This window comes from Polyodon spathula, chromosome 2, assembly GCF_017654505.1.
Source record: "Polyodon spathula isolate WHYD16114869_AA chromosome 2, ASM1765450v1, whole genome shotgun sequence".
Classification (NCBI taxonomy): Eukaryota; Metazoa; Chordata; class Actinopteri; order Acipenseriformes; family Polyodontidae; genus Polyodon; species Polyodon spathula.
This window is the reverse complement of record NC_054535.1, coordinates 40,815,283-40,830,398: the sequence shown is the minus strand read 5'-3', so window position 1 is coordinate 40,830,398 and position 15,116 is coordinate 40,815,283. Positions and strand designations below refer to the sequence as shown.

Sequence of the window (15,116 nt, the reverse complement as noted above, 5' to 3'; positions counted from 1 at the left end):
CTTGTTTTGAAATCAATAGATTAGTGAATGGATTTATTGAATACAAGCCAGTAAATACTACTTTTAAAGTTCCACATGTGATAAAAATGATACTTCAGCATCAAGGATTACTTAAAACAACTTTTAAGAAAACTTAGCTTCGAGAATTCATGCCAGCATACCATTTTATTTAAAACCCATTGTGCCTTCTGTGGTTCTGTTTTCTCCTTTTGTATTTCCATTGTCACTGTATCAGCAGTGGCAAACACCAGGAGGCACAAATCAAGATAAGCCACCAGGAGGTGCTCATATGACCATCAGTGGGGGACAAGTTGATCATGGAACTAGAATTGTATTCCAAAAATATTAACCACAAACTACAGGATAATCAAACTAACAAATGCTAAGTTCTGTATTGTAGAATATGTGTCTCCAATAGGGAGTAGGAGTCTTGACTGGGGAGTAACAGGTAGAGATTTAGTATGGTTAAATCATACCTTGTGTTAGTTAGTTATTTATTTAGTTATTTATGTATTTTTTTAAAATTGTGTGCCTGTGTTTGCAGAAGTTTACAGTTTGCTTCACTGTACAGACCAGCTCTGTATCACAACTGTAAAATGAAGTTTAAAACTAGTGCAGCATCCCTGATTTTGAAGTCACTGTATGTTTTGTAATTACAAACGGATTGTTCTGTCGGACCTTTAGGGGTTTGTCTTTGACAGGTGATCTGTTACTGTTTCTCCCTTGCAATGGTGTCCTGTAACAGTGCCGCCCCTGCGGTAGTGTAACACCTCAAAATGCTGATGTTCAGGACAGGTATAAAGTAACGTCAGGAGGCTTCCTTTTTTTGTGATTGGAAATGCTGCTGGCGAAAGTACTCCCCCCTGTTACATCTCTCAACCAACATGCCCGGGGGACATGAGTTTTTTATTTTTTATTTTTTAGGTAAATCATTAAAACAAAAAGAAAAAAAGGCAGCGATCAGTTTGGGATTAGGATTTTGTTTTAATCTCGATGCAGTTATAGCTCTAGGGCTTTGTGTATATGGGATGTCAGTTGATGGATCCTTTTTGGTGAGGCTTTATTTTCCTTTTAAATACTACACATGCAAAAGATGTTGACCTTGAAGCCCAAAGGAATCGGCTTGATGAAGCGCTTAGTGTAAACTGTAGTGACAATCATGAGCCAAATGAATCGTATCAAGTGTGAGCAATGTGAGACAGAAAAGGATTCTTAATTAACTACTGATCCTTAGTGGTAACGAATTTCAAAAACCTGTCTAGCCTTTAGGGAAACCGCAGAAAACAGACAAGGTCTCATTTTCTTTCCATCTTGCATCTTGCTGTTTGTGTTGTCGTGTCTGTGTAATTTACACGTAACACTGTTTATTTTGTATATTTTAGCAAATCTCTTTTTTTTTTTTTTTTTTCCACTAGCAAATTTAACAACTGCTCAGACAAAGGGAAGCTAGAATGTCACTGTAATTTTATGTATGCTGGAGAGGAATGTGATGGTTTTTGTGAACGGCGATGCTTTTAACTGGCTTGTTTGTCCTACTGTCCGGCTTCCTTCTAGGCATACATAGACATCATCATCATCCTGTTCCTGACATGGCCAATTTTTATTCACTGTCGCCTGGAGGAGTTGAACAGATTACCCCGCCTCTTGGGTGGTAAGTTCCTTGCCTTTATTTCTTATGACATTTCTGTGTTTTTCGCTTTTTTTAAACCGTACAACTGGAGCAATTGTCATGGATAGCAGAAAAGTCAAGCATTTCAGAAACTAAATTGTGTTTGGCTGGTTTTGGTTAAGTTATTTTGCTCACTCTCTAGGCTAATGGGTAATACCTAGACATTTCTCTCCTTCTTTTTTAAACCTTAAAACTAAATGTTTTGCACTCTATCAAAACAAAAGCACTTAACAGCATGGGTAGGTCAGCAATTCATGATTGCACAGGATCAAGGATTCAGTGGTTTGATGGGCCCTTTTCTTTGTGACCTCAGGCAAGGTCAGCCTATGTATCCAATCTCAAGTGGTTTCAGACAACAGTACCCCTCCACTCTCCCAGGTGACACCCCCATGTCCAGGTAGGTGCAGGAGGCGAGGTGGTGCAGGCACTTTCCTGCTTTTATCTCTAAGCACCTCTGCTTCACTGCAGCAATGCCTGGGCCACTCAGCAGCAGAACATACCCACACATATAGTCATGGTGGTGGTTGTTGTTGCTACTCCTTATTACTCACTCTGATGCCTCTTGGGAGGGTGTTCAATATTAATAACGAAATGTATATACCAACATATAGTATGTTATACTAAATACATCTAGGGATTTTTACTGTCATTCAAAGGGAAGGGAGAAGAGCAGCTTTTTTGGTTATTGTTACTTTGTTGAGGGATCACAACCACTGTTCTCGTCTACCATCTACAATATATGACTGTTTTTAATTGTTTTTATAATACGGGTACATGTTTAGTTAGTGTTCTATTAACACCTCCCTATGCAGTTTTATATTATTATTTAAGAAATGTTAGCAACCCTAGTCACTTGAATAGTCTTGCTGGTAGCAACCATTTACATTAATAGCTGAGTGGAGGGGAAGCAGCAAATTGTCTGCTTGCTATGAGGGAAGGTGTAATTCAGGTATGTGATTCCACCATACTGTTTCTGCTGTGTGACTCAAGCCTTCCTTTATTGTTTACTAGACATCTTGGCGATAGTTGATTTATGATCTGCAGCATTACTGAAGGTTTTACATGTCCAATAACTATCCCTTGAAAAATTACCAATAGAATAAAGAGGGGTAGCCAATCTACAAAAAATCTGCAACTATATATGTATATATAATTTTTTTTCACCTAAATATATTTTACATTCTCTACCAAATTTGATTTCTGTTTTCTTAAGTTAAACTGTGTAAACTGTCGCACAAAACAAACAGGAAAATGTAGTTTCTGTGAACTCAAGTTAGCGTGTCACTTGTAAGAATGACTCCTTGAACAATTTTTAGTCATTCTCCCTCTGATTAAAACTACACCTTTTTCCAAGAACAAAGAATTTAACTGGTTTAAAATGATAAAGAATTAAGAAATATCAGAAATCCATAAGGTTTGCCTGTTTTAATGAGCCCCAACATACAGAAAACAAATGTTTCATTTCTGAAAGAGAGTTTGTTTTCTTTTTTGCATTCCTGTGCTGTGTTGGTGGGCGATGGGTATAAAGGAAGTGCTGTCTTCTGTATTTTAGTGGCAGACTTTTTGTTGAATTTGCACCCTTGCAACAATTCACTTGCTGGGGCTGGGTGGGATAGAATGAGCTAGCAAAACTATTTCTGTTGCTAAAGCTATTGTAAGGCATTTGTTTGATACATTTTAGTATGTTTTAGATTTGTATTCATTTTGTAGGTTTTCACATCACATGGTGCCAGGTCCCCCTGGACCCCATGCAACTGGCATCCCTCACCCTGCCATTGTGAACGCTCAAGTCAAGCACGAACACCCGCACGACCATGACCTAATGCACATGTAAGTGGCTTGCTGTTCCTGGGGGGGGTGCACAATGGAGTATTTTATGCCTCTTAGTCTCCCAGATCTTACAACTAAGGCATGCTGTCTCTTTTCTCTGTTGGTTTTTCGTGTTATTGTTATAACCTGCTGCGAAAGTGGTAATATTATAAATCACAGCATACTGGGCTAGAGTGGTTACATCAAAGCCATCAATAAATATTTTCTGTGGGGATGCACATTTATTTGGTGCCATCTGAAATAAGGAGTTGCTCACCTTTTTTAAAGCCTAAAAAAGAAGCACTAGCACGGTAATAGCTTTTTGTGATTATTCTGACTTGGCTTTAAGTACATTCCAACTCGTCCCTTCTAAGCAGATTTGAGACCCGCTATAAAAAGGCAGACTTTCTGTCTTTGGGTGTTTTTCATGGGATGTAGATGTGATTTTTGCTACCTTAAATTGCTTTTCTTTGCTAAGCAATTTTGTTTATTCTGTAAGCTTAGAAGTGCAAAGGTGTTGTGCAAGGTGCATTTTCTTTTCGTCTCAGTAGAACTATATGACATGGGAAGAATTGAGCAGTTTATCTTAAGTTAGTTAAAAAAAAAAAACAAACAAACAAACAAACAAAAAAAAACACAAGCATATACCAGTATAATTACCAAATCCTTAAATACAGAATTCCTTTTTGATAGATATTTGCACGTCTCCTCCATAATCGGTTGTTTTTTTTTCTCATCAGAATGTAGACATTGCAAAGGTATTGCACGCTTCAGGCATGATTTGTTCTGTAATCTAGATGCTGTATTTGTCCTGACATTTTGTGTTATGCACTGCTTCGAGCTCCTCATGGGAATGAGACTTCTGCATCACTAGGCTTCCAAGCAAAATAAATCAGTAAGATATGGACACTCAACATGGGTACATGTTGTATTTGTTACATTCTAAATGACAGAAATCAAATTGAAGGAAGTACTAGATTCTTTGCTGGCTAGATCACGCCAGCAATTCTACACAAAATCTAACTAATAGAAAATATAACATTTGAGTCTGATGGGTGTGCATTGTTCTCATCTGCGCCTATTTATCCTCATTTTATTTTGCACAATTATCACATCAGCCTGCCACCTGTTTGTTTATTTTTATTCTACACTTTGTTGTCTCCATGGGAGCTGGCATCTTTATCTGGCATGTGTTTTCATTTTCTTTTCTCTCCCCCCTGCCCTTATTTTTTCTTTTAGGAAACCTCAACATGAACAGAGAAAAGAGCAAGAGCCCAAAAGACCTCACATCAAGAAGCCTCTAAATGCTTTTATGTTGTACATGAAAGAAATGAGAGCAAACGTAGTAGCGGAGTGTACGCTGAAGGAAAGTGCAGCCATCAATCAGATCCTGGGGAGGAGGGTGGGTACCGCCAGGCTAAGTCATATAACCATTGAGGAGTTCATGTTTTTAATTGGCATCTCTTTAGGAAACAATATTATGCATAATTGCTTGTACTTTCCGTCTGAATTTTAGCCCAAAATATACCTCTATAAAAAAAAGCTAAATTAAAGAGCTGAATCTGCAACTTATTATTATTATTATTATTATTTATTATTATTATTATTAACAAATAAAAAGAAAACAATACAAACTTGATTTATAAAGCCCTATTGTGCTTTTATAAATAACTACAGTGGCTTGTGAAAGTATTGACCCCCCCTGGCAATTTTCCTATTTTGTTTCCTTACAACCTGGAATTAAAATGGATTTTTATTTGGATTTCATGTAATTGGACATACACAAAATAGTCCAAATTGGTGAAGTGAAATGAAAAAAATAACTTGTTTCAAAAAATTCTAAAAAATAAATAACGGAAAAGTGGTGCATGCATATGTATTCACCCCCTTTGCTATTAAGCCTCTAAATAAGATCTGGTGCAACCAATTACCTTCAGAAGTCACATAATTAGTTAAATAAAGTCCACCTGTGTGCAATCTAAGTGTCACATGATCTGTCACGTGATCTCAGTATATATACACCTGTTCTGAATGGCCCCAGAGTCTGCAACACCACTAAGCAAGGGGCACCACCAAGCAAGCGGCACCATGAAGACCAAGGAGCTCTCCAAACAGGTCAGGGTTGGGTTATAAAAAAATATCCGAAACTTTGAACATCCCACGGAGCACCATTAAAGCCATTATTAAAAAATGGAAAGAATATGGCACCACAACAAACCTGGCAAGAGAGGGCCGCCCACCAAAACTCACGGACCAGGCAAGGACGACATTAATCAGAGAGGCAACAAAGAGACCAAAGATCACCCTAAGGAGCTGCAAAGCTTCACAGTGGAGATTGGAGTATCTGTCCATAGGACCACTTTAAGCCGTACACTCCACAAAGCTGGGCTTTACGGAAGAGTAGCCAGAAAAGTCATTGCTTAAAGAAAAAAATAAGTAAACAATTTTGGTGTTCGCCAAAAGGCATGTGGGAGACTCCCCAAACATATGGAAGAAGGTACTCTGATCAGATGAGACTAAAATTGAGCTTTTTGGACATCAAGGAAAACGCTATGTCTGGCTCAAACCCAACACCTCTCATCACCCCAAGAACACCATCCCAACAGTGACGCATGGTGGTGGCAGCATCATGCTGTGGGGATGTTTTTCATCGGCAGGGACTGGGAAACTGGTCAGAATTGAAGGAATGATGGATGGCGCTAAATACAGGGAAATTCTTGAGGGAAACCTGTTTCAGTCTTCCAGAGATTTGAGACTGGGACGGAGGTTGTCCTTCCAGCAGGACAATGACCCTAAGCATACTGCTAAAGCAACACTCGAGTGGTTTAAGGGGAAACATTTAAATGTCTTGGAATGGCCTAGTCAAAGCCCAGACCTCAATCCAATTGAGAATCTGTGGTATGACTTAGATTGCTGTACACCAGCGGAACCCATCCAACTTGAAGGAGCTGGAGCAGTTTTGCCTTAAAGAATGGGCAAACATCCCAGTGGCTAGATGTGCCAAGCTTATAGATACATACCCCAAGAGACTTGCAGCTGTAATTGCTGCAAAAGGTGGCTCTACAAAGTATTGACTTTTGGGGGGGGGGGGTGAACGCACACTCAAGTTTTCTGTTTTTTTGTCTTTTCTTGTTTGTTTCACAATAAAAAATATTTTGCATCTTTAAAGTGGTAGGCATGTTGTGTAAATGAAATGATACAAACCCCCAAAAAATCAATTTTAATTCCAGGTTGTAAGGCAACAAAATAGGAAAAATGCCAAGGGGGGTCAATACTTTTGCAAGCCACTGTACACAGAAGGTATTAAAGCTAGGCCTTTTTTGCCACAGCAACATACAGTTGCAGGCATGTATTTGCTAAAAACATTCAAGCCTGATAAATTGAAACCTAGTGTTTTTGATATCAAATCAGTTATAACTGGTGCATTTTGTTAACTCGATTTGAAATTGAAACAGTTTACTGTAATAACACCACAAATCTTTTTTGGAATGAATGTGAAAGTACATGCAGATTAACAGTTTTGTTTCTCTCTCCTCTCTCTCAATCACTTTGTATGAAACAGTGGCATGCACTGTCTCGGGAAGAACAAGCTAAATATTATGAATTGGCCCGCAAGGAAAGGCAGCTTCACATGCAGCTTTACCCAGGCTGGTCTGCAAGAGACAATTATGTAAGTACCTATACAGATTGGAAAAGGAGAGGTGAATGGCTGTAAACTTCTAAACTATATTTCAGTACAGGGTTGCATAAAAAGTCGCAACAACATATAGTATTTATTTTTGAGCCTTATACCTTTTTTTAGACAAGTTTTATTTCTGGTCCTAATTAACGTACGATAGTGATCTATGTGACATTGCAGCTAGGTAAAACGGGTTTGTGTTATATAGTAGTGATTCTTTTAATGAGCTAAGGCCCTTACACTTGATAACCTTGGCATAGATGCCACTACCTTTTTAGGATTCATTGAAAAATGTCTCAATTGTACCTTTTTGAAATACTGTTCTCTTTTGGTGGGGTGTGTATAATTCTAGGTCATCCAGTTCTATATGTTTATTAGTAAAGCTAGATAAACTTAAGGGTTAAGATGTACTCGCCCACTGCTCATCACACAGTCAAGTAACAAAGCTCATAAACAAATGTTTGTGTTTGTCAAACCATTATTTTGGTATGTATGTATGTATGCCTGCATGTGTGTGGGAACGTATGAGTGATGTTGTCAAAAGTGTGGCTCCAGCACTCGTATTCACTACACCGTTTAGAGTTAGGCTTGTGGTGTTTACCTGCCTCCTTTGGGTACCTTGGGCATTTTCCCTTTTTTTTTTCTTCACTTTCACCCCCACCCTGGTTTTGTTGCTGCGTGGCAGTGTTTGCAGCGTCTGCTTTTAAAAGATGGGTTTGAATATGCCGCACACTAGGAGCATAGAGAGGCTAATCACTGCAACTTCAGAAAAAAAAAAGAATTTATGCAGATTCATCAGAAGTCAGTTTTGTTTGTTGTTCTTGTTCTTGTTTTATTTTTATTTTTTCCAAACATAGAAACATATGCATTAAATATATACATTGGATTTTTAAAAATAACTTAATTGAATCAACAGTGAAAACAATAACTGATATATGACTGTTAAAAGGCATATTCACAAATAGTAAATACGATTGTCACTCAGTTCACAATTGATAATTGTTTTTACCTCTCCCAGTGTACTGCAGTGTAAAAGGTATTGTTCAGCTACTTTCAAAGCCATTTTGTTGGTAACATGGTTATTCTTGTATTAATTAGGGTTGAGGATGTTGATACTTTTGGCTGATTTCTTTACCACTTTCCTTGTTTTAAGTATCAGTTTTTCTTCAGTGTGCTGCTTCATGGTTATCCATTTTATATATATATATATATATATATATATATATATATATATATATATATATATATATATCATATATAATATATATAAAACTGACGTTTGCAACGTTAGATATAGATATGACTGCCTAGTAACAAAAGGTGGAAACAGTAGGGGTTTCCGGGGTGGAAAATATTCCAGAACAAAATGGGGAGAAATTTTAGGGCTGTCCAACTGGTGGTGGGTAAGCATTGCAAACTTGAATTAAAAAATAAAAAAAAAAAGTGGTTTAGTGAGTATGAGTGCTGGAGCCACACCTCAAGTGTTCACCTGGATATTTTAAAGGGAAAGAAGAAGAAGAGGAAGAGAGAGAAGATCCAGGAAACCACTTCAGGTAATTGCACAGCCTTCACTTCAGTCTTCACCATATCCAGCTGTTTAAACATGCTGCACTGCTAGTTAGCTAATGTTGTTTTCTAGTTCTTAGCTTGAGTAAAGAAAAAACTATTATAATAGGGGATATTGCAGTAATGTGAATTATAAATAATGATTTCAGCTAATTAGATGTGGAGTTTTATTGTGTGGATTTTGACGCTTTTTCTTCTATTATTGTTAGTATTAGAGTTCCCTCTTGTCTTGATTCCATGCTTTTTTTCCTCCATCTGTCCAACCTCTTAGCCTCCAAATGGAGGTGTTTGGCCTTCATGGAATAAATATGTGGCGCCCGTCTTGCAGGTATATTATGGTGACAGGTCCTTGTGTGACTTGATTCACATCCAGCACCGTTGTGCACACTACTGGGTTTTTTTTCTGTCGTCGTCTCCAACCACCCCAGTGCTCACCACTCTCTACAGTACGTGGCCTTGTGGGATTAGTCTGTGAAGACATTTTATTTTAACTGGTGTAATGTTTTTATAAATTCCATATCTGTGTAGTAAGTCCCAATATTTACCATTCAGAAAGAAAATCATATGATGGTTTACAAAGCCAATTGGGTGCGGAAGACCCATTTAAAAGGTCTTTTCATGGTTTTAAGTCCTCTTTTGCTTAAAACCCAAAAAACTATGCACAGATGTAGGGTATATTTCTGTATGCAGAAAAAGTTCATTATTAAAAAGGACTGAATTTTCTGCAGGTACAGGCCAGAGAATGAAAACTGCGTACATCTGAGCAATGGTAAGGAAATCTAAATTATTTCTCCCTGACATTCTTCTATGTGTTTGTTTTTATTGTATTGAGTTCAAGAAAAGTTTTTAATCTTTTAAATTGAGTTAAAATGCACTCTAATTGACAGTGGTTTTACAGACTAATCCTTAACGTCTGCCTTAAAAACATAAAGATTGTATCTTTAGAACCGTCAAAGTTTTTTTTACATTCATTATGAAGATATAATGAGGAGAACATTTAAAATAAATATTCTGTGTTACCTGGGAGTAGCAATGTATGATATATTTTAATTTGCAACCACTTTGGCGAATATCTTGCTCTGAGCAAGTCATTTTTGTGCTTTTGATAGAAAAAAAAACACAAAAAAACCCCATATAACATAAAGTTTAAAAACAAGAGGAGGCCTTTCAGCCCATTTTGCTCGTTTAGTTGTTTTAGTAGCTTATTGATGCCAGAATATCATCAAGCAGCTTCTTGAAGGATCCCAGGGTGTCGGCTTAAACAGCAGTACTGGGGAGTTGGTTCTAGATTCCCACGATTCAGTGTTTTAATTTATGTTTGGGTGTAGCGGGGTATTTATTGTACCTTATCTTGAACTTGACACAGAATAAGCTAGTTTTTTTTTGTTTGTTTGTTTTTTGCTTTGTTCTCTTTGGAAATAAGGGGAAAACAAATAACATTAAATAATACTGAGCCGGCCATTAGCAGTGCCTGGTGGAGAACAGATTGCCATCCAGTTTGATTCATTGTAACATACTAAAACTAATATGCATAATTCCAAGAATACAACAAAACTACACAAAAAATACACAATTTGCATATCCTAATAGCAGGATTGAAGTTGGCTTGGCAGACTGCATTAACATCACTACATGAACACATTTTTGGCTATTTTTCTTTTATCCTTGCTCTCGCTTTTAGTCTGTAACATGGATTGCATTAAGTGGTAGTTTTATTTTTTGTTGAACTGATGCTTTTATGTTATTTTTTTAGTTCAAGTTTAATTTCTTACCACATCTTGCATTTTGTAAAGGCAGTAATGGGTGTCTTTATTGGCATTCTCTGGAATTCCCAAGATTAAAAAAGTGTCAGGGGCTGATCTTCCCCCTTAAAGTCTTAGTTACAACTCTTGCTGTTGGTGTACCAGCATGGGCAGAAAATTTACTCCACAGTGACTGTGAACATAATATACAGATGGCTGTAAAATTAAAATTAATTTAATGTACTAGCAAATAACCACCTGTGCAGATTTTAAAAGTGCAATCAAGAATAAGGGTATATAGTTAATAAAACCTAAACAGTGTAATTTTACACGTGCCACTCAAGTAAGTGAATGAAATGGTAAAGATGGAAGAATCGGCAATGGGGATAGCCCTTGTTCGCTCATCGTTCCAGCAATCCATTTGTTTAAAAGAAAAAAAAATGTATTGCTTCATCAGATGTGTCTATTTTTAAATTGTAGCGTGTAGGGCCAATTTAATTTGCCTCCCACCCACAATTGTAGTTCACCATTGTTAATTTCCTCCCTTTGAACATGCAGTCTGGATGAAAGTCATCCAGGTGAGAGAGAGGAAGCAGCGTCTGTTTTTATTGTGGGATTTGCGTCTGCTGGAAGTATGTGTTTGGAGAGACTGCGCCTCCTTTGTGGATGCAGCCCAAGCTTCTTTCCCCCCTCCCCTCCCACCACGCTGCAGAATGCGACTCGCAGCACTTTCTTTGAAGCCTAACCGCAGCAGAAGGAGCAGTCATTGTGCTCTTTGATTGTGCCGCCTTGGCCTGTGGATTGGGCCTTGCTGGAGCTTGCCTGGTTTGGCTAGACTTCAGCTACGGCCCCCAGCAACGTCTCAGATGTGGGCAATTCCCAGTCTATTCTGCACATGCCTGTGGTTTCTTGGAGGGATCCTGATGTGACCCTTTTTTTATATGTCTCTGATTTGTGAGACGGGGAAGCTGGCTTGTCCCAACTGAGACTCAAAAGGATTCCATTTGCTGAACATTAAGCCAAATGTATTTTTTGTTAATTTCAAAGGAAACACTTACATATTACATGCTTAGTTGGTCTGTTTTAAGTTCTTTCACCTTGTCTGTCAGTTTTTTTTTCAGCTTGAATCTTTTTGTCTCTTGCCTAACTTATGTACACATACATATATACACAGTATTTTTCTATATGAAACATACCTTTCTTATTTTGCTTTTTTCTGTTGCTGTGTTAAACTTCAGTTGGGATTTTGTAAATTCGCCCGCGATGGTTTATTCTTCTAGATGACTCTCGCTTGTATACAATGAGCTGCAAACAGCTGCCTGTGGGTTAATAATGCTCTTGGCCTCTGGTACCCAAAGATTAAATGTGACAAACATCCAGTGCAGATATTTACTTCTCTTCTGTAATGCCTCCTATAAAATGAAGTGTTTCAAAGGCAGTTAGTAATGAGTGTTTTACAGATTACATCACCATAATTGGTTGCATGTAGATTCCAAGTCTGTACAGAAACCATTCTCTGATTTCTAAAAGATATATAGGAATAACCATTTTGATGGATAGAGTTTTTCACAATAAACTAGAATATTGACCTCTTTAAGAGGTGGCTTCTGTTTTTAACAGTTGCAGGGTCAAAACTCCATCTATCATTGTAGGTTAATCCATGGGATGTCAGTACCATGTTTGTTCTAAAAGTCTTTTGTTTAAATTAGATATCAATTTTCCTGTAAGCTGGTATTTTATACAAATAAAATATCTATGTGGGCACTTCTTTGATGTGCTAATCATGCTAATGGAGTTTTTTCCAGATTTAGAGTAGACATGACAACAGTTTTCATTCAGTGGGATAAAACTAAAAGTCCTGGAACTGAAGATGGAGAAGGGAGTACCGCAGCTCTTGCTTGATTCATCTTAAGGGTAAAGGAGGCAATTGAGAAACGTGAGGCCGCTCTAGTTATCTTAACTTCCCTACTTCAAAGGTAGCCTACTGCCCGACCAGGAGAAAACAGATCTTAAACAGAAGAGTGTTTCATTTCCTCTGCGTCAGCCAGCATTCCTGAGTGCTAATGGGGAGTAGCTCTGAATCCCGGAGTTTGTGTCGAAGCGGCTGTGAAACTCTGGCCTGGCGCCCCAAGGCCTTTCTACAACAGGAAGTTGAGTGTTTTCATCTGAGGCAGAGAGGAAAACCTTCCCAGGAAGAGCGAGTCAGACTAGAGCTTTGAAATCCTGGGATGAAAAGGGACGGGGTAAATAAAAGCGGCAGGGTGCTCTCTTCAGCGAATCCTGCCTGTTTTCTAAGATCAGGGTTGGGAAAGGTACCTCTCCTACCTCTCTTGATCCACATGTGGTTAAGTAGTCTGGACATAAGGAAATACTGAGGCTTTCAATCTCATCTCAAAGGGTGGGATGGAGTTGTAAATCTCACAAATAGTGTGTGTGTGTGTTTAATTTGGACATATACTCCTGTGAAAAGAAAATATGTTTGTATTGCTAATTAGTAGTTTGCTTTGAAAAATGATTTCCGTTTTGTATTTTATCAGGTATGAACACCTAAAAGAAGTCACACTAAATATACATGTTTCTTTTATTTTCAAGATTTTTGTTTTGGCTTGCAACGTTACTAGATAATCCAACACTTTGCTATTCAATACAAAGATTTGTCTGTGATCTCAATTGTGATAGGTCATTGGCCTGGCCATCTAGAGCAGGGCTTCTCAAACTCAGCCCTGGGGACCCCTCGTGTCATCTGGTTTTCATTCCAACTGAGCTCTCAATTACTTAACTAAACCCTTAATTAAACTGATAATTTGCTTAATTAGACCTTTCTGCTTGTTTTCAGCTGTTAAACAGTTGCAGATTTCAGGTTAGCTATAACATTTTATAAGTACCTTGAACTCTGCAGCTGTTTAAGAGCTGAAAATAATTAAGTCTAACTAAGCAAATTAATAGTTCAGTTAAGGGTCTAGTTAAGTTATTGAGATCTCAGTTGGAATGAAAACCACAAGACATGGGGGGGCCAAGGACCTGGTTTGAGAAGCCCTAGATGAAAGCCATGCAGTTAAACAGTGGATGTGGCAGGTTTGTTATTGTCCATGTCCTGATGGAAGTTCTTTTGATTATGTGAATATTGGCATTTTATCAATTTGTCTACTATTATTGTGTTTTACCAAAAGCACATACTGTACAGTAACCACGGTGGAGGTCTAAAATTACTAATAATTGTGTAACAAGCACATGAGTATTTATGCTATAAAATAACCTTTGTTGTGACATGGGAATGTCCATTTTTTACAGTTTTAAATTTCAGATTGACTTTTTATCCCAGTAAATATGATGTTACTCGTAACAGAAGAGAATATTCCTCCCGAGACATCGTTGATAAATGATGCAGAATTTGCAGATCAATACTCAATGTGTGTCTGCAGACACTGATTTTGTAATTTTAAGGGAAAATAAGAAATAGCACTCCACAGTACAATAAAGGAACAGTGTCGGGTCTGCTACCCAGGTTTGTGTGACCTGCAGTCACTGGAGCTGGAGTATTTGAAGTCTGTTGGATTTTTAAATGCAGTGTACTACTTTACAGTAAATAGCAAATTGTAAAATAAAGGCTGGGTTTTGTTTGACTTTTAATTCTCAAAGGATCTGTATTCACTTGTGAACTGGATAGAAAATAAATTAATGCATTTTATTTTCTGACAAATGCAGAAGTTTAGGGTTTGAATAGTAAATTGAGTTCTAAATTGACAAAGAATGGTGTCTGTTGTACATATAGCTGGGTTAATCCTGAAAGATCTGAAACCCGTTCACTCTGTACATGCAGCCTGAACTACTACTTGTATTGTACATTATTTTTAACCCTTGGATTTGTTTTGTGTTTCCCCTCACAAATCAATATTATTGTACAGATACATTGTCTTTGGAATGTACTATTCTACATAAATTCAATGCTGTTTTAATCTGGACGTGAGATGTTTTAAATATCTTTATTTATTTTTTTTTTGCCAGGAGGAAATATATGTGTTCTCCACATGCAAATCAAAGACAGCAGCTCTGGGCCACCTTTTAGAGATGGAAGCCTGCTAGATTCAACTGCACAGTCACTCCCAAAGGAAACCAGTGTTTTTTTGTTTTTTTTTCCCCCAACTCTGCAGTGTTCCTCACGGTGCTTTCAACTGCTTGAGAGACACTGAACTGTACCCCTACACATTTAATCGTCTGAAGCATCCCTTCCTGTTTCCACTTGACAACTGTTAAGACCTTACAGTCGAACTGATCCCCCAGGTGACCGCTGATGAATGAGCACACCCCCAGGTTTCTCCTGTTATGGACCATGGGTTCTCCACTGCCTTTTACAATGTTACAATTACTGAACTGGGGAACCTCCACCACCACCACTACCCACCCACCACCCCCCCCCCCCCCCCCCCCCCCCCCCCCACCCCACCCCCCCCCCCTACTTGAGACCACACTTGACATTACTGACCTTGAACTAGACAAATGACTGGAACCATCTGCTTCCACTTGGGTCACACCGGGCACAGACTACACTGCCACACAACACGTTAAAGGGATATGTGTTCTTGTTTAAAGAAAACAAACTGGTTCAAAAGGATCCATATTGATTTTTAGCTTTTGTTTTTAAATTTAAGTT

The 15,116-nt window shown here is 38.1% G+C and overlaps 1 protein-coding gene across 3 annotated transcripts in view; it reads left to right on the top strand.

Moving 5' to 3' along the window:
- Positions 1–14,611, top strand: part of LOC121296434 (lymphoid enhancer-binding factor 1-like) — a 67,248-nt gene extending 52,637 nt beyond the window's left edge. Inside the window, exons 4-11 of one of the 3 annotated variants that reach the window (XM_041222008.1) lie at positions 1,555–1,651; positions 1,983–2,066; positions 3,380–3,499; positions 4,718–4,880; positions 7,041–7,148; positions 8,662–8,710; positions 9,452–9,492; positions 14,471–14,611. In XM_041222008.1, coding sequence (XP_041077942.1) covers positions 1,555–1,651; positions 1,983–2,066; positions 3,380–3,499; positions 4,718–4,880; positions 7,041–7,148; positions 8,662–8,710; positions 9,452–9,486 — 656 coding nt within the window. In that variant the 3' untranslated portion in view covers positions 9,487–9,492; positions 14,471–14,611. Of the gene's footprint in view, positions 1–1,554; positions 1,652–1,982; positions 2,067–3,379; positions 3,500–4,717; positions 4,881–7,040; positions 7,149–8,661; positions 8,711–9,451; positions 9,493–11,023; positions 13,242–14,470 lie in introns of those variants that run through there. The other 2 variants (XM_041222018.1, XM_041222027.1) reach the window with 2 other exon arrangements.
- Positions 14,612–15,116: the final 505 nt, after the last annotated feature.